Source organism: Pituophis catenifer, unplaced genomic scaffold (assembly GCF_029215685.1).
Source record: "Pituophis catenifer annectens isolate HBS135680 unplaced genomic scaffold, rPitCat1.0.hap2 SCAF_2, whole genome shotgun sequence".
NCBI classification, from domain to species: Eukaryota; Metazoa; Chordata; class Lepidosauria; order Squamata; family Colubridae; genus Pituophis; species Pituophis catenifer.
In genome coordinates, this window is record NW_027256882.1 from 179,027,164 (window position 1) to 179,051,839 (window position 24,676).

Consider the following 24,676-nt stretch of genomic DNA (forward strand, 5'->3'; position numbering starts at 1 on the left):
CTGTGAATACGAAGGGCAGAGGCAACAGTGCCTCCGCCTCAGCCATCCCTTTGTGAATGGCATGTCTACTCCTAAGCCTTGTAAAGTACCTATACATATCTCTTGCTATATATATATATTATATTATAATATTTATATAAATATAAATACAAATATATATATAAATATATATATATATATATACACACACAAGTAAAACTATACATGAAATGGTTAATACTGTGATCACTCCCTTCCCCAACCTCACACCCATTGTACTGTGCTTCAGGCTATTTCTTGAAATCTGTATAATAAAAAATAATAAGAATTGATGTTTAGGGAAACAATTAGAATTGGAATGCAAAACACCAGGCAATGTTTGAATGCAGCAAGTTTTCATCCTTCACAAAGTTCAAAAAGTCCAGTGAAAATTCTTGTGGCATCTGAATCTCTGCAGGCAAGGCTGTATGCAAAGAGGAAGGTCCAATGTCATGCACATTTGTCACAGAATGATTAGCACTGGGGCATGGGAGTTGAGGGAGTGGACAGGAGAGCTCTTGGGATATTGTCAAAGTAGCATCAAAGGAACTGCAAGTAAGCAGCTCCAATATTCACGTCCCCAGTTCACCCACCTGCATAACAAGTCACCTTTCTGTCTGCTTCAGGTGAGGCTGGTTCTTTCTATTTTGCTTTCCTAATTTCAACGATAAATTATTGGAGTTATATATGTTCTTCACATGTGAGCAATTTGAATAACAAATGAGTTATCAGGTGAAGTAAGTGGGTCAGCCTTTAGTTGTGGGGTTGTAAATCTGTTCCATCCCGAAGAGGAGCTAATATTTTTATTTATTTATAGCTGAATGGGACAAAAAGCTTGCATATCATGAAGTCATGGTAAATTAGTCTCCTGAAGCAGTGGATTTGTAGAATCAAAAATATTGATGGAGAATACTTCTGATCTAAGGGCATGATGTTTGGGAAGTTTTACTATGCAAGTTCAATGGAAATAGGATTTGCTCTGGATAATTCTTCACCATTGGGACATTTTTGTATCAGGCACCCAAAGTATCTTTGATGTCTTTTTGCAGTGTAATGGATGAAACCTCAATCTGCCCCTAGTGTTTTTTGGAAGATAAATTTTCATATTAATATCCTTGCCACTGATGGCAGGCACAACATCCCAAGCCACTAATTCATTGTGGACAGGCTTTGCTCTTCTCTCCCTTAATAACGGCCCTTAATGAGCTCACTTAGTTTTGCTCTCAGCCTGATAGTCCTATTATGCAAGTGGATTCTCTGACTGTGATTTTGGGGTTCTGACAAAAGCCTTAACAGACAATGACTGGGGAGAATGCTGCAATCTAAACTGATAAATCTGGAAGTGCATATGAAGCTCAGTTCAAAGAAGTGCAGGAACAGGTCTCAAAGTCCTGTTTCAACTTCCCTCTCCCTATTCTTTTGAAATGGCTGACACTGGAAACCTGGTTGGCTTCCTAGGACTATCAGGAATAGGAGGAAAATAGGCAGAGCCTATGAATTGGCATATAGGACAGATAAGGCTCTTTGTGTGTCCCTTTAGGATATGGAACTACTGTGGAACTCCTAAAGAGACAGGAGCAAGTACTAGGAGTTTCATGTAAACTGCTAAGTTGCAATAAAGGGATCATGTAAAATTAAGGTGGCTGCTTGACCACATTGGTCAAAATGCATGACGTTGCCATCCTGCCCACTCATGAATTTATGTCATTGCTATTTGGGCAAAGATGTCATCATGCATGATGGTGCTGTAAATTAGCAATGTCATGTTTAAGTGTACAGCTGTGATTTCAAATCAGGTTGCACTTAATAGATTGTTTATCCAGAAGCATTTTGCAGATACCAGTTCTGATGCAATGGAGTCCAGTGAATGAGAAAAAGAGCCTGCTCCTCTTGGCTTCTCTCTGTTCATCCTGAGACTTGGTTGCTTTGCCTTGAAAAAGAAGTTCAGTTCTCAAATTTAGCAACCCAGATTTGGCACCATATCATTAGGAGTGTATCAAAGTTGTCTTAATGGTAATAGCACTGCTGCTACTGCCTGGTGTAGCTGCTGGTCTCCCCTCTCCCCCCCCCCAATGCTTTCCCTCTCCACCTGGAAGGAAAGGTATTCTCTATGCAAGTATCAACTAAATGGTATAAGTCTGTTTTTCTCCCCTTTTGATTCTCAATTCCAATCCTATTAGCCAGCATCACCACCTTTCCATTCACGCTCCTCTATTTACCCCGATAGCACAATCCTATGAGTCCCCAAGAGCCCTTTGCAACCTCCATGCTCCTCTTCAGTCACTTCACTAAGCCAAATGCAGCCCCACGGAGCTGCCTTGCCTGCCCGGAGCTACACAGCATGGCACACTCAGCAAGGTTCATGGCAGATTTTATTTGGCCCTAAATATCACACTTAGTCCATAAAACTCTCCCAGATGCATGAGAGCTGGCCCAGTACTTAGGCATCAGGTTTGCTCCAAGCAAGTCTGCAATGTAGTGTACTGTGTAGATGTTGAAAAGAAGTGGTGCAGAACTCCTAAATTTTGGAGAAAGGAATCAGGAGGCAAATATGTGGGTGGGGAAAGCATTTTATTTGCAAAGTTCATTTTCCTTCCAAATCCAGAGCTAAGGAGCTCTTCCTTATAAGGGAGCAAAGCAATTAGAAAGACAGGAGGAAACCTCCAGGGTTGGAGCTCCTACCTTGCAGGGAAGGTACTGTGTATGTGTATGAATGTTCTCCCTCTCTGATGTAATGCATGAGTGCTCGATGAAAGACTCTGGCTGTACTGTCTGTACTGTGAATAAAGGCATATACCCTATCTTCCATCCCAAGGAGCTAGGAAGCTGACTGCCACGTAATCTGCCTGCAAAGTATTTCTCTTGGACCATCAAAATTGTCTCTTGGCTTACGCAGGCAGAAGCATTGTCATGTTAATAAACCAATCTGTACAGCGTGTTTGGCTTTTACCTTCTCTGATCACTGATTATTTGGGTTTGGAAGGGGAACGTCTGATGGAAAAGCAGAAGGTTCATCTCAAGACTGCCTGTCCCACTCCTTATTTCCTAGAATCCAGGGACTGGGCAAACGTTTTTAGGGTGAGAAACCAGGGTGTGGAAGGAATTGGGCTTGAAGGTAGAGTTGCCCCAGCTAGTCTTAACCAAAGGGATATTCGCCCTTTCATGTGCTGCCTGAGTCACATGGCTCCTCGGAATCATTTCCCCATTCCACTCTCGGGCTTCCTCCCTCCAGCAGCCTGAGCTGGGTGTTACATAAGAACAAAGGCATTGTGCCAGAAGGTTACTGTTACAAACGGCTTCTGTTGTGCACGTGAGGCTCCTCTCACACGGCATTGTGTGCCAAGACAAGGAAACTAGACAGAGTCAATCCATCCTACTAGGCTATTCTGTCACTGGGTCTGAGTGACCGATTGGGCTGCTCTTTCAGTATTCAGCCAACAGACTTACTAAACAGTAAAGCAATTCTTGGCTTATCTGATAGGGTTATATCTCTGGTCCAGTAGAATGGTTTCATTGGTCAAATTTGTGACTCTAGACCTGGTTGATTGATAAGGTCTTATTATCCTAAATTTTCTATTTAATTAGAATGAATATTCAAATACTTGCCAGCCTGAACCATGTCATCAAATGCCGTGGCTTCTAAATGACCATGTCTTCTCTCTCTTAAGCCTGCCGCATCTGAAGCTCTCCCCTTTGTATCTTGGGATTGAGCACTGGAATAAGGGAAGTTATTAAGACCTATTCCCCAAATTACAAAACACCTTGGAAATTAAAAAAAAACAAGAAGAGAGAACTGGCCTGTTCACATACACATCTCTTAATAAACCCAAACACCCTTCCAAGGAATGATGAATGCAGGCTACTGTTCAGAAGGTTATTGAGACATGATACAGAAAGAATTTAATTGGTGTAAGCCTTGATTAAAATGCATGGGAGTTGTGCAAAAGAAGGAAGTGACAGAATGGCTTGTGCAGAACTTCCCAGTAGATAATCTGTATCAGTGAATGAGTAGCTGAAGATCAGTCTGAAATGCTAACAAGCATGCTTTTTGAGGGAAGTGACAAAACTATTGCTGGAAGTGGTGGTACACCTAGTACATTCCAACAAGATAGATGTAGACTATCAGGGCATAATTTTATATTTATAGTATTAAAGTACAGTATTATATTTATATCAAATTTGAGCTTGATCTACCAAGATGTCACAAACACATCAGAAAATTTTGGGGAATATATGACATCCCAAAGTTGAGTAGAGCAAAATAAAAAAAAAAAAAGGTCAGCTTTTTTTCTCTCCCATGTTATTTGCCCTGCATTGTCTCTCCCCACCCCACCCCCACCCTGTCCTCACATAACAAGGGCCATCACTTTTGCTAGAAATCTGAATTCACTGCAAAGGCATTTTGATATTAGGAAGAGGGACAGCTCTGACCCCCTGGGCTTCCACCAACTCTTAAGCAGCAGCATTCACTCTCTTACAGAGCATGAATGCCTACGTAGAATGAGGTAACGCCTAATAACAATTTCCACAGAGGTGCTGGTTAAGCCCAAATTCATCAGTGGTGAGGAGGTGCAGCTGCCTTTCTTGAGACACCAGTTTACAAGCCTGTGGAGATTGTCCTGTCACTACTCACTTGACTTTATAGTGACTCAGCAATGTCTGGAAGGCCGTGGCTTTGAAGGAGAAAAGGTGACCAACTGGTCACCTGATCTCAAACATCAGTGATGATGATCTCATCTAGTTACTGGGTTCCTTGTTTTCTCTTGATTGAGGGAGATTCTGGCAGCTAACGCCTCCTGGCCCAATTTACCAACATGCTTATCCCAAGGGCAAAGAGCCACTGGAACAATTAAAACTATCCCAGTAATCACAAAGCCTTTACCTTAACACAGCACATCTCCCTGAAATGGTAGAACTGTTTTGTCTCCACCCTCCTGAGTTTTCCGAGTTTCAGGATTTACAGAGCTGCAGGTCCTTTCCTGTTTCATCTTCAAGGCAAATACTGCCATTGAGATGAAGCAATAGTTTATCACATATTCATTTTTTTTCCTGACCCACAATCAGCTCATGGGCCTGTTCACACTGCTAGATTGCCACTGCAAGAAAATGGATCACATGCAATTGAGGTTGAGTGGAACTTGCATATATTTTCTTGACTGGGGTGCATGATGCCAAACTCTTCCTGCATTATAACAAGCTCCAATGATATGCCACGAGCGCTAACAGAATGGACCCCCCTCATTCAATTTAGCATTTCTGTTTGCCCTTTGGGCAACAGCTCTACGCCACTCACAGCTGATATTAATAGGCAGTTATTAAGAGTTACCACTAGTCCATGTATGATATACCATACACTAAATAAATAAAAAGAGCTACCACTATATAGATAAATTACTCCAACTAGAGTTAGGAGCGTCTGATGCATCTACATATACTGAACTATCTAAATGAACTATCTTCAATGCCATCTAAGACAATGGTCATCAAGAAAAATTTGGGAACTATCTGTGAACTGAGGAGTGTGTTGTTACAAGTTGAACTGCAGGCTACCTTTAGAACTAGACCAGCATCATAATTTTTTAATGAACGTATTAGAGAAGACCAAGATGGATCTGTCCATCAAGCCAATGAAAAAGGACAAAAAGGATACCATCATTTCAAAGATGAGAAGTACTGTAACTGAAAGAGGTGATATGATCATAATCATGTTAAGTGGGAATCTAAGAGAATAATGCTTGATATATTTATTTAATCAAGAAAAGGAATCTTAAGTAGCTTCTAAGTTTAAACTGGTAGAACTACTAGGGAAGTTGTCTTACTTCAGGTCTGATTACAGTATCTATCCTTCCAGCTTGTATTGTTTGTTGAGATTAGTTTGTTAGACTGTTCTGTGACATTCATAACTTTTATATGGCATTATTTTATTTTATTGCAGTCATTGGCAACCTAAACCAGCCTTACCCATCCTGTCTAGGAATTACAGAAGTTGAAAAGGGCGTCTTGTTGGAGAAGGCTGTTTTAGGGCAATTCATTTCTATTTGGCTGTATGTTTGAATATGGTTATTAAATCACTTTAATGCTTCCAAGATGGATGAAGGTTACTGCCAATGCTACAGCTAACAATGGGTGTGTTCTATAAACTGCCACTGTTAATAAATTCAGGATTTCAGCTACAAAAGGTTGAGGTTACATTTTTAAAAATCATATTAAACCCAACCTCTAAATTTATGCCCCATTTGTTGAAGGATTGTCTGAATGTTTATTTGTTTTCTGCATTTCATTCCACTCTTAAACATTTTATAGCTTTACAAATTGAGATTATTTTTTTAAAATTTAAAAGATGTATATGATCTCAAGAAACACAACTCTAGGCAGCTCACAACAATAAATACGATAAAACCACAAAAACAAAACCTGGTGCCTCAGCCATTGCTCTTCAATGCATCTAGCAACCATTTCCAGGTTCCAATCTTATTCTGTCCCAGTGCTGGGGGAAAGAGCCAAAATAAAAGGATGGGGCCTGCCAAATGCAGGGAATGGGTGCTCCATGGAGCTGGGACTGCTATAAAAAAGGCAGGAGGGGTCTGGAGGGTGACCACCTAATGCAAATAGCCTGGCTTTGTGCATGTAGGGCTTCAAGGTGATAACCAGCACCTCAAAATGCAACTAGAAAGAAATGGGAGCCAGTATAACTCACACTGTCATAACATGATATGGGCAAATCAAGGGACATCCAACATTGCATGTACCACGGACTCGGGAGCAGTGTAACTTTTGTGTGGTCTTCAAGAGCAGCTTCATGTATAGCGCACTGCTACAGTCCAGCCATGAGTGGCTCTACTCTTTCATCCTCGCAAGAGGATCATAGCCATCTGCCAAAGGTCTGTGTAATAGGCTGGTAATAATAATAAAAAAACAAGTTGGCGCCTCTGCTTGACTTCCATTACATCCTCCTCTTTTGAGGAAGATGTAATTCCTGCAGCGCCCTTGGATACGGCCAAAGCAGCAGGTTCCCTTCGTAGTCGGCAGAGCCATATAAAAAAAAATCTCGGGCTGGCCACACTCCCTCTTGGTTCACCCATTCTCTGCTCCCTTTTCAGCTGCTACTGTTACTATGGCAACACAGGCTAGGCTTTGTGGAGGGGCTGGCTTCCTGATACAACACTGGCTCTCAGCCAGCCTCGAGCTGCATGCTTGTGTGTGTGCGCAGGGGGGGGGGGGCTAGTGACCTACTTTTCATGACACAGTTTTTCTCCCCCCCCCCCCGGGTAATCGTGGATAATCCTACCCTCACCCACAGATTCAACCAAATGAGAAAGTCCAGCTTTGGAAAAGAGGCTAATAGCTTTGTCAGTGATGCAGAAAACCAGGTGATGGGCAAGGATTTAAAATAGAGAATAGCATCACTCCCATCTCTCGCTCAAGCCTGCCTTGTCCAAAGCAACCAACAGTAGATATGATGAAAAAATCAGAAATTTTAGTTCAGGAATAGTCTTTGTCCTGACTCATTAGAATAGAATTAATACAAAAATGGCTGGTTTCCCAGAGCTAAATCACAATGCCTCAGACTCTTCATCTCTTGCAAATAATCACCACCACCACCACCATCTAATAAATCGTTAGCAAAATTAAAGGGTGTCTGTTAAAGTTGAATAAATGCATCAGACATTTTTTTAAAAAAAACTTTTAAATAAGTAATAGGCTTTTTGGAACCCCCAAACACACTTGCACATGTGAAAGTCTCCTTTACTGACAACAATAATACCCATTTTGTGGCCAAATGTCATTTGCCAAAAACAGACCTCATCAGTATTTTAGGGCATAGCTCAGTGCCTGGATCCAGCAGATTTTGCCAATTAAGTCCAACAGGCACTAAGCAAAGGTCCATTAAATCAAGGGTTTACTGTACTAAATAGCAATCACACTTTCTAGTGCTCTTTTACAAGAATCCTTTTTTCTAAAATTAAGACATTTCCTCTAAGAAAATAAAATTCACATTATGAACATCAAAAGTTGAAGCACAGCTCTACCCTTAATCTAACCCTTCATCAACCTCTCAAATATCCATTGCTTGTAGACTTAAATATTTCACATCCACATGGGGAGAAAGATGATTTCCCCCAATGGTAAGAAAATGATTAAAACTGTAAGTCAACTGTGCTTACAACTAGAAGGCAGGCTTGGAACTCAAATAAACAAATGCTATTTCTATTTACTGGCACAAGATGCAAGAAACACATTACGGTGGTGTTGAATGAATTACATTAGCTATTTATTGGTTACTAAAGCTTGACCTTCTTAACTCTACATAACCTGAGAGGGTAACTTCCTTGCACCCTAACCTCTTCAGCCGCCACTTTCTAGTTGAGGTGAAACCAAATTTTTCCAGAAGTTCAGTGAAAACAGCACATTGCTAGATCCTTCTTTGCTTGTTTCAAACCCAAGTTAAGATTGTCATCCATTTATGAAGAATAATTTGTGGTCTGATCCTGGTTTTACATGTAACTTCTAGGAACACCATTCCAAATAACTGTTATTTTATTAATTCATTAGCTATTTTTAGTATACGTTTTATTTCTCTTTGTGAAGCTCTTGGATGGAAAGGCATAATGCAAAAGTACATTGTTTGCCCTTAAAAGACTTAGGTACCCACCTGTGTGTTCCGTGTCAATCTTCCTCTGCTCCCAAGTCAGTCAACAACTCTTAAGCATTTCTTAACATTTTTCTGTAGGTTTATTTTAGTAATTAAAAACACACAATGCTTGGTTTGGCCAAGCAATTTCTGACAGAGAAAATACAGTCACTGACAATCCATTTAGGCATCCTTATTGTGGGTGTCCAAGAACCTTAACATCAGTGCAGAATGGATTAGACGCCAACTTTTGGGTACTCTCCTATCGATCACAATGCCAGAATTGTTATCAAGTTAGAATACCATTAGGCATTCACCCATCAAAACACATCTCATCTACACCCTGAATTCTGGAGCCTTAGAAAACAGGAGTCCCATCACCCACTATACCTTAGTAATTCCAAAGTCTTTTTCTGAGGCAGCCCCACCCTATCCCCCATGTTCAACCTACGTATCCTCTTTTGCCATCTCATGATCCCTATTCCCCCCAGATTCTGAAGTCAGCAGGTGCAGGTCAGCCATGGCCCTCTTCTCCAATGCTCGTTTGGCCATGTAAAATCCCTGTCTTGTACCAACACCCAGTTCAATTTCTTCTTCTTACTTTCCAAATCTTTATCCAGACCTAGGTCTTCTTCAAGTTGGTCTGGGGCCATCATCATGACAAGCATCCTCCCACCTGCTGACATGGTCCTTTGGGACTGAGTGATCTGGAGGCAGCCCTGAGCCATGACACAAAAGTCTTTCCAAATTGCCACTGGAGGCGGGGGGCTCGTTCAGAAACAAAGCTTGCCGCACCAGGGCTGACATCTCCTCATGTCGGTCGCTGTCCCAATCTGAGGCTGTCGAGACTCCCTGGCAGCAGCCAGCAGGAGCAGTGCTAGATCCGGGGAATGGTTCATGAATCCCACTGCTGTGCGCTCTGCACTTGAGTCGAAGCTTGTGTGGGAGAGCTGCGGTCTTCACGTCAGGGTGGGTGTCCAACGGCACAGGGAAGGGAGCAGAGGAACATCCCCAGGAGGGTTCTTCACTTTCCTCACTGGTGTAACCCTCAAAGGGGGATCTAGGCTCTTCAACTTTCTTTATGTGCTCCCCCTCCAAATAACCGTCAGAAGCATTACAGTTCTGGGACTTAGAGCAATACCCTGAGTGCGTCTGGAGCTCCCCCTGTGAGCAGTGAGGATCACGCCCCCTGCAGTGGCTTTTGGGACTCTGGTTCCCACAGCCTTCTGCCTGCCCCACTTCTTCAGGAAGCAAGGGTTGCGGAGGGGCCACTGCAGTGAAGCCATTGGCACTGAAGAGGATCACACTGCGGGGAACTGAGCCCTTAGGCTCTGGGTAAGGCTGCAAGGGGGCATCCCCATAGACACGATGGATGGCCTGGGCTTCCTCAAGCGTCTGGGGGAGAGGGCTGTCCCGAGATGAGCCATCAGACAGGTCAGAGAGAGAGTCCCGGGGAGAATACTTGGCTACCGATACACTTACACTGTCCCGGCTTGACTGCTCAGTTTCAGACGAATCCTCTGAGTGGGAGGCTCGGGACAGGGAACTGGGATACAAACTGCTGTTGCCGACACCATATAAGTGAGCTGGGTTGTTGGCACTGGCAGTGCTCAGCTGCTGGCTCTTTTCCATGAAGGCTGTTGTGCTGATGAGGCCAAAACGCAGCTTCAGCTGCAGTAGCTCTGTTTTCAGCCGCACATTCTCCTCGTTGAGTGCCAGCACCTTATTCTCCAGAACCAGGTCATTGAAGCGCCGTTTCTCCCGGGAACGCTTAGCAGCCTCGTTGTTCTTCCGACGCTTCTCCCAGTAGCTGGCATCTTTCTTCTCATCGGAGATGAACTCTCGCTTTCGCCTACAGTTGGCATTCGGCTTGCTCTTCAGGGTTCGGGCTCGCTGAATAATGCCGTTGGGATGGAACTCGGGAAAGTTCCCAGCCACACATAATGTGGGGGAGTTGAGACTCTCCATCACAGGGGTGGGGGAAGGGAGGGAAGTGGGGGGGCAAAATGTCCAGATGCACTTTGTCTGTCGCTGGAGTATTTCCCTTCCTCAGAACTGTGGCGGTGGCTGCTCCTGTTGTTCCACAGGATACTTCTTCCCAGCTGTGCACTCCAAACTCTTACCAAGCTATATTGCCTGGGAAGCTGTATCCAATATGGCCTTGAGCTGTCCTCCAGTTGCTACAGTCAGATGGGATCTGGGCTCCCATCAATGGAAAATGAATTGTCCGATACAAGGAGACCATCTTCCAAATCACCGCCGAAAAGGGACTGTCTCCAGATTCCTTGGGAGGGTTTTACTGTCCTCAGTCTTCAGCTCAGTAACGCTCCAGACAACAGGAGTCGGGATGTGGCTGGACAACAGAGGCACAGTGGGAAGAGTAGAGAATCAACATCAACTGCTGGGTCAGGCCCAGAAGGCAGCAGAAACGCCTAGGGAGGAAGGATACAAAAAGAGGGTGTTACATTTCTGCCTAGTGCTGTCACACACCTCAGGCTCTGTTTACATAATCCAGCAGGTTCAGACAGCATCACCCTGGCCCTTGGTTTGCATGGGCCACACCCCACATTCCAGCTCCCCTCAGAAATAAATGTGAAGTTGGCTCTACCGGGGGGGGGGGAACCCTGCCCCACAAAGCAGAACTACATTCAGCTGTAATTTCTGCTTGGCAATCAAAATATATGCCCCACCTTGTCCCCGCCCCAAACCCAAAGCATGCCACACCCCAGAGATGCTGCACCCACATTGAGATCTCTGCCAAACATACAAGGGAAAAACGACTTTTCTTACTGGCATACCCCCAAGAAAGACAAAGGAGTCACATCTGACCTTTTCCAGATACAGTGATGCATTCATTAGGTTAAGACTTTCCTCTTTTAAGCCCCTCTTTCCCTCTGAGATGTCTGCATACAGACATGCCTGTAGGGACAATGCCACTCTGATACACTCCAAATGTGCCACTGACTTCCATTTCATTTACAAAAGTACTCTCCCCATCTCTCTCACACACACAGATGCATACATACAGACAACCCCCCCCCAAATTCCTCATAACATGGGGAGGAAGGGAGGGAGGGAGAGTAAAGGAGATTACAAGAAGTGAATCCGGACGGGGATTTTTAACCTTGAAGCGGAGAGATCCAAGGCAGGGAATCTTCCAGCCCCCTTTTGACTGCTGAGGGATAGGCCAGCGAGCCAGACAGGTTGCATAAAGAATGCCACCCCAACCTTCCTTCCACATCCACCATGACACATAGATAGGAATGCTGAAGCTCTCCTTCCCAAGAAGGCAAGGCCATGTGTACCAAGTGGCACGCACGCTCCCCCACGATGATGGCAAACCCCCCTCCTTTCTTTTCCTTGCATGTGATCTACGCGCACCAGGCACAGGCAGCAGGAATATAGGTCAGTAAACACTGAATATTTATCAAGCTAGGCAGTCAAAACAGGTCTGATGATTATGGATTGCACAACAGTTACAGAAAAGAGAGAGCGGCACAGCGCCAACAACCTACTGGCCTACAAACTGTTTCTTCACAAAGAAATAATAGCAGCAGGAGGCAGAGAAGGCAATATTGGGGACCGATAGGAGAAAATACTGCTAACAATTGGCCATAGAATCATCTTGATAACTAGTCAGTTCCCTGATCAGCCTTGCTCCAATTTCCAACCAGATTCACCACACATTTCTTTTTTCAAACCTGGATATTTCTTTTATAAGGTATTTCCTCTCTCCTTGCTCCCCTGCCCTACAAAACTTCTTCCATGAACAAAAGAATGCATCACAAAGCCATAATGCTCACTGTATGTATTCCAAACAGAAATCTTACATTTATGCAGCAGGTCCTATTAGTGCCATATTAAACAAAGTAGTACGTTTAAAAATACTAAAGTAGACTAGCCTCCAATTAGACAGAGGAAATTTCAGTCTTTAGAAAATGACCTTTAGAGAGCAAAGACCCAAGGGGAGGATAGACTGACAGAAACCTCACTAAAAGACAGCAAATCTAACAGTCTTTTGCAGTGAGTAGCTGTAACAATTTTAATTCATAATAATAGTAACTGCTACATCAGTAGTACAAATAAAAACAAGATTTCTAAGCATTATTCATAGAAATTCATAGACCTGTGTCAGGGTTCCAAGTAACACCCCTAATTAAAGAAGACTCCGAGGCTAGCAATTCCTCAAGGATCCATTTTATTAGAGATGTTTATTAGAAGATGTTTGTTAACCCTCCCAATGATCTCTCCCCAAAGTGGGAGTTAACAATTGATCAGCATGAGCAGTCTGCATTTCCAGGCCTTTTTTTTTTTTAACTTTACCTTTTATTTGGTCTCTCCTCCCAAATCCATCACCTGGTGCTGAATCGAAAGGGTGCAACTGCTATCAATTTGTGCTGGGGTGCACCAGATTCCCAGCCTTCCTGGGCTCTTGATGTCAAAAAGGTAACATCCTCCCTCTAGGTTCACATATTATTTTCTTGCCTTGACCCAGAATGAGAAAGAGTTTTCCAGCTAAGCCCAAATCCCACACCCTGATCTGCCTACAGGGCCTGGCCTCGTGTCTTAGAGGGCACATGGAACTACTACTAAGCTGGATTGGGTGTATACAACCAGGATCCTGCAAGCTCAGGCATGAAGAGGAAGCTGACCTACTTCTCAGTCTGCGTCACCCCCTTGGGGCAATAGGTCTGATAGGATTCAAAAGAGGTCAGAAGAGAGAAGGACTGCTGCTCACTTTGAGCTCTCGGTATAGGAGGAGCTGGATCTTACCAATTCGATGTAGCATCAGAATGAAAATACAGTTGTACAGTTACATAAGAGCAGTAATCAAAAGCAAAGCAAAAGATAAGAGTGCATCTGAACTGATGCCAAGTGCTTTGCATTCACAAAAGTGTCACAGACAGGCTTTCAAATTAAAGAGAACAACGTAACTTTTGAGCATTTTCACTTTGAAAATCAAGTTCTGTTTGGGGCTTTCCTGTAATAAAAGCTGAATGGCTAGAAATTGTTCAGCACGAAGGAAAATGATACGAGTGTGCAGTAAAATTAAGAGTGCAATTAGGTTCTGAAAATCAAATCTGACTGTAAGCAGAAAAGCACATGGAACAGAAGACTGATTATGAAAGTAACAAGGGCATACATCCAAAATGACATGCATGTTAGGTTTATACAATATATTAGACCAGTTAATATAGGATAAGGCTGTTTGTGATTCAGTTTGCTGAAGGAATCCAATGTTTATTACCGACTCAGGCTGTCATGGTAAACTATAACAGGATTTATTTGTCTAGGCACAGCAGGATATGTGAACACAGCAATGAACAGATTTAGTTGAGTGTGTTATGAGAACACAGCCATAATGGAACAGGTTTACATTCCTCTTGGAATGAGTTCCTTGAATTCTGAATTACAAGATCCAATAATCCTGGACAACATCTTAAAGGAAAAATGAGGTCATGTCAGCAAATTTATAGCAAGGCTATTAAAGCTTCTGGGATTAATAAGTGCCGGATTATAGAGGAAGCCTCTGGACATCTTTCTTGAACAGAGCCTGAGACTATCACAGAGCTGAACTTTTAAACTTGCCCCCATAATGCTATTTCTTTGGCAAACAATAATAGCTAAGGTTATGCTGGGAAGATCTTCTGTTCAATTTCTGCCCATGAACTCTCTTTTCAAGGCCCTGAAGCCAGGCAAACCAGAGGGCATTTTCTTTCCTGAACAACTAGTATAATGCTAATCAGTGCTTTGGATAATGGGCTACCCACACAGAGAACGGAGGATCTAACTTGGTCAAGTGATGCCATTCTCATTATGACAGGTAACTTCCAGAAGGAAGCTCTGTTTGCCTGCTGCAGGAAAAAAATGCCTTTGGTGCTTCAGAAACAAACAGATTTATTATGACACAATCCAAATTCTGTGTTATTAACTTCCTGATGTCTTATCTGCGGATGGTGTGCACATACCACCATACCCGCCTAAGGTTCTTCAAATCCATTGAAAGAAACGGCCCAGATACCCACAGTCAACTTGACTGTCTTTTTATTGTCCCTCTTCCCAGCAACAACAGGCTATCCAGAACCAATTTTATGGCCAGTTTCTCTGCAAAATTCTAGGATGGCAAGACTAATACTCCTATTGGTTTATTTGGAATGGATTTCAGTGTACTTAGTTAATCCAAAATTCCCTGCAGAAAGCAAGCCAACACTTCCTCCTGGAGGGTTGCTTTGCTCTGCAGATTCCTTCCCTTGACTTGCACCTTCCAAAATATCACTCCCTCCTCTAGGTACCCTCCCTGTAGGGCTTCCCACACAACTGCTTCATGATGTAATAACTGTTGCAGATCGTGTCTCCACTTTCCAAGCAAGAATGTTCTGTTCCTGTCAGGTCTGGAACTGAGCCACCATCCTTCAGCTGCCTCCTCCCCTTTGCTTTCCACATCTACTCTACTTCTGCATAATCAGTTCATCATAATCCATATTGCCATTCTTCAGGGAGAGGGGGAAGAGGAACCTTCTGACTAGCAACTCAACAAGTAAATGCAGATTATAATGCTGTGACGAGAGGATGGCCCAGTTAGAATAATCTGTCCCAAATCTCAATCAAGAAAAGAAGCAGAAACCTTCTGGGGAGCCATAGGGGAATCTGTGTTGAGCAAAGGGTTTCCAATAGTCCTATGGGCAGTGGGAAAAAGCCACAGGTTGTTTCAGGACTAACCAAGATAAAATTAAGCAGAAATATCAAGATGTCAACTAGAAAGGAACCAGCCAATCCGGCATGCGGAAGTAAAGCAAGTGTAATAACTTGCTGGTAAAGGTTAAGTTACTCAAATGATAGCAAATCTAGGCAAAGACTGAATATTGATTGATCTAAAGAGTTTGGATGTCTGGAATATTGGATGTCTGGAATAAAGAGTTTGGAAAGACTGGAATATTGAACATAGAAAGTTTTGACCTTGAATTTGGATGGCATGCCTATTTATTCTATGACAACAAAGTGGATAAAGTATTCAAAAGCCATATACTTAGAGATTCTTTGATGAGAGTTTGGAAGAAGCACCGATTCAAATGGGATTATAAAATACCGCTATGGCTGGATCTTGGTCATATTATGTGGAATATAAATATAATGTCACTCGGGGGGTTTTTATACAAAGAGGTTCTTTTTACAGATGCGGGCAGATGGCAGTTGAAGACTTTACAGACACTGTTGGATGAAGGGATTAATTTAACTTGGTTTCAATATAATCAACTACAATTGAGATGGAAAGAGGACCAAAAAATTGGTATTATGTTGCATGAGGAAGAACTGGTTAGACACATAAAAGAGAAAGGTCCAATGCATATTAAAAGACTTTATAATGTTTTGTTAGAAAGGGACTCAGAAACTGAACTAGTTAAAGACTGTATGATTAAGTGGGCACAAAATTTTGAAGAACCAGTGATGTTGGAAACATGGGAAAAAATTTGGGTTCAGAATGTTAAATTTACACAGTCGCAGAATTTGAGGGAAAATTTTTACAAAATGTTTTATAGATGGCATTTAGATCCTAAGAAAATGTCGTGTATGTACCCTAATGTTCAGCCAAAATGTTGGAGGTGTGATTGCACAGATGCTACATATTATCATATTTGGTGGACCTGTAAGAAAGTTAAGGCTTTTTGGATAAAAATTTGATGGGTCATGCAGAACGTTTTGAAGAAAAAAATTCAATTTTCTCCACAATTGTTTCTTTTGGGTATAGTTAAGGGTTTTACAGTGGATGAAACAAAATTGATTTTGTATATGATTACAGCAGCGAGATTGTTGATAGGTAAATATTGGAAAAATGAAGCTTTGCCTACTGTTCAAGAATGGACTTTGAAGATGGCCAGTTTCGCTGAGATGGCGAAGATTTCAGCATACTTAAAAGACCGCTCGCAAGAGACTTATGAATGTGAATGGAAAAAGTGGATAGATTATGTGCAGAACAAATATCAAACTAGGAAGTATCAAATAGCTTTTTATTGATAGTATTATATTATATTATACTAAGATAGAAATATTTGAACTATGTGAAGATGAAAAATGATATGGGGGTTGGGGGGGTTTAGAGCTCAAGGTTTTTTTTTATATAAAGGGGATAATGATGGGGTACATTCTATGGAAGTCCGGGGGGGAGGGGAGGGTTAGGGGGGGTTAGGGAGGGGAGGTTTGGGGAGTTCGGGGTGGGTTAGGGGGGTGAAAATGGGGTGAAAATGTAATGGTAAAACTTTTACAATAAAAAAAAAAAAGAGTTTGGATGTCAACTAGATCACGGGTCACCAACCTTTCGGACCTCAGGTACCGCTAAATTCATAATTTTAAATCCCACGGACCACTAATATGATCTGCCTAATGATCAGCTGAGTGGGTGTGGCAAGGTGGTCATGTGACTGGGTGGGCGTGGCCAACTCGATGTCATTCACGGCGAGGGGCGCCTTGCCAGTCTCTACTCGCTACTCCTCGCCCGGGCTCCTTAGGTTCAGGCGAGGAGTAGGAGGAGTTAGAATCCTGTTGGAGTCCTAACAGGAAGCAGTTGTTGAAGCTAAGCAGCCACCATGAGAAAGAGTTGGCAAAACAGCTGGCTCAGTTCAAATTGGATCTGACCAAGAAGGAGGCTCAGCAGAAGTACCTCACTGAGGTCTAGGAGCATAGGCTTTCCAAGCAGAGGGAAGACCTGCAGGAGTGCAAGGCCAGGTACCAGCACCTGGAGGCTCAGTGGGCTGAGATGGTCAGCCAGTTCCAGGCCATGAGGCAATCCCACTGGAACAAGGCCCTCCAACTCTTCGCCACCAGCGGCACTTCCCTCCAGCCTTCGCCCAAAGCCCTGTACCAGGAGTCCGAAGCAGACCCCAAGTCAGAATTTCTGCCCCCCTCTGACCCACACAAGAAGACCCTGAAGGGGGAGACTCTCTGCAGCAACACAAACATTCATTGCATGTATCCTGTCCAGGGGCCGTAGTTTCAGGACCCCTGATTTAGTGCAATATAAAAAATGCAAATAATTTTTCTGAGGACCACCAAAATTTTCTCATGGACCTCCAGTGGTCCACGGACCAACAGTTGGTGACCGCTGAACTACATAGCAGCAAGAATTGAAGTTTTATCTATTTCATTTCTGCCACCTAACCATTGTCTAGATGTTTGCAACCCAGATCTAATAGCCCCAAAGAAGTTGTTGTTACAACTTGGGCCTCTGTGTTTCAATTGACCACCATCAATCATCATTGCTAGGTCATCTTGTTCTGACCTAAAGTTGTATTTTTCCCTTACATTTAGCAACTGGGAATCATAACTATAATGCACTGGTGTCAAACCAATGGGTGAGTGTTCATTTATCTTTTTTAAATGGAAAGGATCTCTGAAGGGGTTATACTCAAGCTTAATGCATCTCATCTGGAAGTTGAGTCATGGCAACTGAACTTCTTTTCTTTTTTGGTTTGAAACGTTTCGCTGCTTAGTGCAACCCAGGGAAACTTGGTCAGCATGGCAGAGCTTTGCGTGCAACAGGCACGAGATCTCTCCCTCTCCCCCTCCTGCCTGCAATACTCATGAAACACATTTCACATCCCAGTGTCAAATTCCATCATTCTCTTTTTGGCCTGCCAGACTTTCCAGAAAAGCCTGAGCACATGAAGTATGATGACGAATGACCCAGAGTTAGGCGTTTCAAAACCTTTTTCATTCTGCATACAATAGAAAGTAACCACTCCCATTACGATTGTGACATTTTTTTCCTTCCCCATTTAAGTACACCTTAGAGGTAGTACTCCTAAAACCAGGCTCTACATAGCTTTGATAATGCTGATAACGCCCAAGTGAACTGAGCTGCAATGTTTTTTAGACTTCAGTTTATGAGTAGTCCTCAACTTATAACCATTTGTTCAGCACCTGTTCAAAGTTATGACAGTGCAGAAAAAAGTGCCTTATGATTGGTTCTCTCGTACTTACGACCATTGCAGTGTCCCTGCTGTCATGTGATTACAATTTGGACACTGGGCAACCAATATGTATTTACAACAACTGCAGCAGCTCAGGATCATATAATCACCATTTGCAGTCTTCCAGTTGGCTTCTGACAAACAAAGTCAATGGAAGAAGCTGGATTCGCTTAACAACCACAGTAAAAAAATCATAAGATCAGGTGAAATCATACGATGTCTCACTTAAGGACTGCACTGCTTAGTAATGGAAGTTCTAGTCCCAATTATGGTTGTAAGTTGAGGACTACCTGTACACATTTCCAACAGCATCTGGATATACAGTCATGAACAGGGAAATGGAGATGAACCACTGCAGAAAACTTTCCTTGCTTATTTTCTACACATTCAGCTGTTGTTTAAAAATAAAAGAGTAGACAAGCTTGCCAACTAATCAAGAGGAAAAATAGTTTGGCTCATTCTTTTGCCTTTTAAAAACAGTTTGCTCGGCACAAAATCATCAGGCAGAGTTTTGCATACATGAAGTGAATCGTCGTTGCTTGCTGCGGCTGGAACTCAAGCTGCTGTTAAAAACACATATAAGTAGAAGACTGAATTTTTAAAAAAGAAAATGTATCATGCATATGAATAACCCATTGCTATCTAATGCCAACCAAGCTTCTAGAATTCGGATTTCACAACTGTGTTTGCAGCTACCACCTTCTTACTGCATGTCTACAACTCAGACCCTTGTTTTTCTGTTTGCAAAAATGTGGCCAGCTGAGCTGAGTGTCTCAGAGCAGGCAGAGAGCTTCTAAAGCAAAAAATTGCTCAATCACTCTGTACTAAGCATTAGTATGTAGCCTCACCCTTACACAGACCATGTTGAAATATGCACCAGGCAGTGGGGTGTAGTGGTGAAGGTACTGGTTTAGAAGCAAGGAGACCCAAGCCCATCCTCAACCTTGGAATCTCACTTAGTGATCTGGGTTAGGATCACTCTCTCTCAGCCCTGCCTCGGATGTTTGTAAAATAAAATTAGGGAACTCTATAAGATTATCTTGTATTCTGAATAAAATGAGGAATAGAGCAAATACAAATGTTCCCCTAGGTTCATTTACAGATTTCTCTAAGGACTTTTATGGGATCTCTTGAAAACAGAAGTTTTGCACAGCCTTGAAATGGCATTTGCTTGGCTCTATGGAACAACTGATGCATCAGTGCTTAGTGCATGGGGTGGGGTAAGGAACACCTACCCAAGGAACAAAGAGGAGGGGCCAAAGTCTTTTTTCTCCTGATTTTCATTTTGGAAGTCAGCCAATGAAAGAGAATGGAGGCTAAAGTGGGCAGAAGAAGAATGTTTCATCCAGAGGTTTGATAGCCAAACTTTTGTCCGATTTTTGTGTCTGCATGGAAAGCAGGTGAACAAAACAGGTATTCCCAATTAAATACAGAATCACAGCCTCTTCTGCTCCTTACTTAGTCTCCAACAGCAGCATCACAGGTTCCCTTCGGCAACATGGATGCTTCTTAACAGCTCCACCTCTTCAGCAAAGCCTTCCATTCCACTTCACCAAGGAACTATGATCAAGAGACATGATTTGCTGACTAGCTGTTGGAATAGGCTGGGACATCCTGGGTTCAAAATCCTGATCCTACATAAAGCATACAACATAAAGTCAGACCCTCCAAAACTACATTCCTGGACTCTTGCAAAGATAAAATTGGTAGTGGGATGGAGGAGGTACTGTAAAAATTGCCCTAAGAAGCTTGGCGGGGAAAAAGATAATGCATATAAGCCTGCAGATAGCAGTGCTCACAGCAGATGGTGATGACACCCAAATGAGAATAGACATGTGATAATGTTATAATGCAAAGGCTTTTACTGATTTGCTTCCCTAGCCTAAAGTGGCTATGTCAATGCAGCATCCTCCCAGACATGCCATCATCTAAACTCACAACACACTGGGCACTACCCTGTATAAAGACATTTAATTAATTTGTTACTCATTGGATTACATGAATCCAGAACATTGGTTAGTTAAGCCTTGTTCCAAGCCCAGCCATTGTGATTAAATTTGTAGGCGGGAGGGAAGATTCTTCATTTGATTTGCTTAGTGATTCTATTCATCCAAAATCAGTTAGTTGTGTACTACTGTACATATCAGACCTACCAATGTTTCAAATATTGAATACTGTAATACATTATGTTTCTTCAGACTGCATGGTAAATATATGTTTTAAAAGGGCAATTTAAGTTTAGAAACATGAAGTGTTATACAAAATATAAAACTACATGGAAATATTCTTGTGTCCCTTTACAAAGGAAGAAATGTGTCACATTAGTAGTATTCTTTAACTCTACTACTAATTACCGTAAGTAGAGGAACAATATTATTTTTCTATATTTAAAACCACTCCACCAGAGAAGTCCGAGAAGTCTGTACCCTATAAGGAAAATATTTATAAAATGTTCTACAGGTGGCACCTCCCCCCCGCACACTTGGCAAAGATGTTCCCCAACACCTCACAAGATTGTTGGAAATGCAGATCACAAAAAGGGACATACTATCATATGTGGTGGTCATGCCAAAAAGCAAAAAATTTTTGGAAAATGATCCAAAAACAATTAGAAGAAATTACTACCCAGAGAGTTCCATTGAAACCTGAAACATACCTATTAGGAATATTAATAAATCATTATGAAAAAGAAATACAATATTTGATAACTCATATCCTGACAGCAGCAAGAATCACATTCGCGCAAACTTGGAAATTAGAAGACATGCCATCGGAGGATAAAATAATACTAAAAGTAATGGAATGCGCAGAGATGGACAGGCTTACCAAAGAAATACAAGAAAAAGAAGATACGAAATACTACCTGGTTTGGCAACGATGGTATGACTGGTTGGAGAAAAGGAAAACGGAATAAAAAATAGGAAGATACAAAAAAGAAAAAAAAAGAAAAAAAAGAGACAAATTAGTAGGACAAAAAGGGAATACCAACTAAGGAAATAATAAATTAAGAAACAAATTTAAAATATCGTTATATAATGAAAGATGTAGAAATATATAAAAAGAAATATAGAATACCGATGTAACTTTCTTTTTCTATTTAGACTCAAGTTGTAAGACTTGATTTAAATGTATATTTTGTCTATGTTGTGTACTGTTATAACTGTATTTGTTTGTCTTTTTTTTTGTTAGTGTGTTTTTAATCAAATAAAACTTTAAAAAAATATAAAAAATAAAAAAATAAAATAAGACCACTCCAGTATGGCACCCTATCTCCAATTGTATTAGACTACAACTCTCAACTCTCCTGCCTGCAGATTAACTGAGAACAGGACAGCAGGAGACATAGTGGGTGGCTAAAGTGTTGGACTAGAACCAGGCCATGGAAGTCCACTGGGTGTCTTTGGGCTAATCACTGATTCTTAGCTGAACCTACCAGGGTTGTTGTTGAAGGAATAAAAATGGAGGAAAGAGGGAGCATAAATTTAATTAAACCGGTGGCGCTGCAGTAGCATATTTGAAAAAGATCAGGATGAATAAAAGTGGTTTAAAGTGAAATACCAAATGTACTTTTTTCTGCATTGATGGATTTTGGTTTTTTAAAAAAAAAACATTAGAAAAATATAAATAATGTACCCTGAGTGGAATAGTTGATAGTCCTTCATTTTACTTGCTTTCATTTTTATCATCTGAAAAGCAGAATCAGGATTTCCTAACCACTCAAATAATAAGCAAGCTATATTAAGCAATCCTCCTCACTGTACATTTTAAAATCATAACAAATTCCACTTACTTCACTTATCTGTAAGAGTCCTCCTAATCAGAAAGTGGCCAGTTGCTTACAAAGAGGCCACTGGACCTCCTCTCCCTTGCCCAGCCCTGCAGAGGCTGAAAGGTTTTGTTTACTTGCACAGCTACAAGCATTATGGAATGAGGGATGAAACCTTCCTGGGCCAACCAGTCACTGGATTACAAACTTCCTGTTCCTTATTTACTTTCCTGTGGTCAGGTGGATAATTTCATTTAGAGAAGAAAGGGAAGAACCCTTTCTGGCCCTCTTTCTGTATCTCCTAGTTGCATCTCCTGCTAAGCTAAATATGTGTAATAATTGGGTAGAGGAGAGGATCTCTGTACCTCCTCAGAGACAATCTGGCATGCCGAGGCTGCAAATCCCAAGGCCAACAGCAGATTTAAGGGTCTCTGTCATTAAGACCCTGAGCCTCAGGGTACTCGGATCGCTCTCCCAAGGCAAGGCAAGCCACTTACATGTCACTGTTACCATTCGCTCTTCTCAGCAAGTCAAGAGCTGCGTCCAGAAGCCTCCCGAGTTCCTGAACCTCCACAACTCGGCTGCCTCGCACACTACTACCACGCACACTCGCCCCATCCTAAAAAAATGTAGGTCAGTCAGGAAAGGAGGGAAAGAGCCGGAGTGTTTATGTTGTTCTGTGCAACAAGAGACGAGGTCGGCACCACTCATCCACCCAGATACGCCTAAGCGCGGCCCCTCCGCCGCGCAGCACCGCCGTCCTTTGCCAAGCGCGGATTTACTGCGCAGAACTTCCCCGACTCGGCCGAGCGCAGTCAAAGAGCCTGCCTGAACGGGGCTAAAGGGAGGCACCAGGAGCCCAGCGGAGCAAGAGTGCCACATGCCCGCTGCCCGCCATGTACCTTGTCCGCAAACAAAGCACACCCGCGGCAACTCCTGCGCGCGAGAACACGAGCCGGCCTCTCCCGGGAGAAACCCCCCCCCCTCCAGGCCGGGGGGCTGCAGGTGGGGGAAGGGCGGGTGGGGGGGGAGGAGCCGCCGCAAGGCGTTCGCGTGAAATCACCTCTTCCAGGCGCCCCTCGGCCACCGCTCCAGCGGCGGGAAGGAGTCGCCGCGCGTCTTTCGCGAGCTTTGCTGCCGCCGCCGCCGCCGCCGCCCTACTTCTTTCCCCAGGCGAATGTGTGTTAGTAGGTCAGCCGGTTGCATAAGCGCTTCTAAGCGCCTCCGTCACGCTCCCGAAGTCGCCGCACAAAACAAATCGAGGGGAGGAGCGGGGAGAGGCGAGGCGGACGAGCGGGCGAACGAGAGGGGCTGGGCCGAAGCCAGAGGAGCGAGCGAAGAGCCACGCGGGAGGCGCTGTCGCGGCTGCTGCTGCTGCTGCTGCTGCTGGGGAAGAGACGGAGCCAGCCAGCCGCTCCCTCTTTTCCTCGCCCGCTCGCGTTCAACACTGGAAGCGCCTGAGGGTCGCTTTGCTCCAAAGCCGCGAGGAAAAGAAGCGCGTCCGCGCCGAGGCGAGCCACCGCTGCGCCGCTCGCAGGATTCCTGCTCCAAGGAGTTACCGAGTTACCCGTCTGGCTTCTGACCCGATCTGCTGATGTGTAGCGAGAGAGCTGGCTTGTTTGTAGGAAAAGACTCCCTGCCCGGCCGGGGGCTCCGTGGTGCCAAGGCTCGCCAGAGCAGCAGCGTGCGCTGAAGCTGAAGGCCGGACGCGTCACTTGCGCCAGAACAATAGCTTAAAGCGAGGTCCCCTGTCTAAAGCAAGGCGATGTTTCCTACCAGTTATAGTGAAGAAGAAAAGGAGCGAAGGGCAGGCAGGGAGAGCGCTGAGCTGAACCTGAACCCCAATACCCCAATGGCTGGGAAGACAAACATACCCCGGGCTCTCTCTTCTACTTCTTCATAGCTTTCAGGGTTTAGTCCTAATGTTGAAAAACAGAAGCTGAAGCATTGCGTCTATTCTCACCTTTTTTGGGAAAAAGCTGCGATGGCCAAGGCAAAGGGATCCAAATTATTTTGTAAGAACTTTTGGGAAGGGAAGAGAAACATTGCATTAATGCATTGCATTAAATAAGTCAAGAAACGCATTTAACTTGAGCACTTTCTCTCTTCCCTGTTTTAAACTCAAGAAAAACGTCTCAGAATTTCCATGACCTTTGACCGTACTCAAAATGGGCACAACACTGTACACATGTGTCACGTACAATTAGCCTCCTCCTGGTAACAGGAAAAATAGAATAGAGCAGTGTTTTTCAAACTTGATAGCTGGTAGATGTGTGGACTTCAACTTCCAGAATT

The 24,676-nt window shown here is 43.2% G+C and overlaps 1 protein-coding gene across 5 annotated transcripts; it reads right to left on the reverse strand.

The window, feature by feature from the left end:
- Positions 1 to 8,728: 8,728 nt before the first annotated feature.
- LOC139310945 (nuclear factor interleukin-3-regulated protein-like) lies at positions 8,729 to 23,600 on the reverse strand. 5 transcript variants are annotated; one of them, XM_070935230.1, is made up of 5 exons: positions 23,445 to 23,600; positions 22,879 to 23,000; positions 21,479 to 21,501; positions 20,074 to 20,249; positions 8,729 to 11,082 (listed from the first exon to the last, which is right to left on the reverse strand). In XM_070935230.1, the coding sequence occupies exon 5, from the start codon at positions 10,616 to 10,618 to the stop codon at positions 9,284 to 9,286; it is 1,335 nt and encodes a 444-aa protein (XP_070791331.1). In that variant the 5' UTR covers positions 10,619 to 11,082; positions 20,074 to 20,249; positions 21,479 to 21,501; positions 22,879 to 23,000; positions 23,445 to 23,600; the 3' UTR covers positions 8,729 to 9,283. The 5 variants fall into 5 exon arrangements, with proteins under 5 accessions (XP_070791331.1, XP_070791333.1, XP_070791334.1 ...); XM_070935232.1 differs by lacking the exons at positions 21,479 to 21,501; positions 22,879 to 23,000; XM_070935233.1 differs by lacking the exons at positions 20,074 to 20,249; positions 21,479 to 21,501; positions 22,879 to 23,000.
- Positions 23,601 to 24,676: the final 1,076 nt, after the last annotated feature.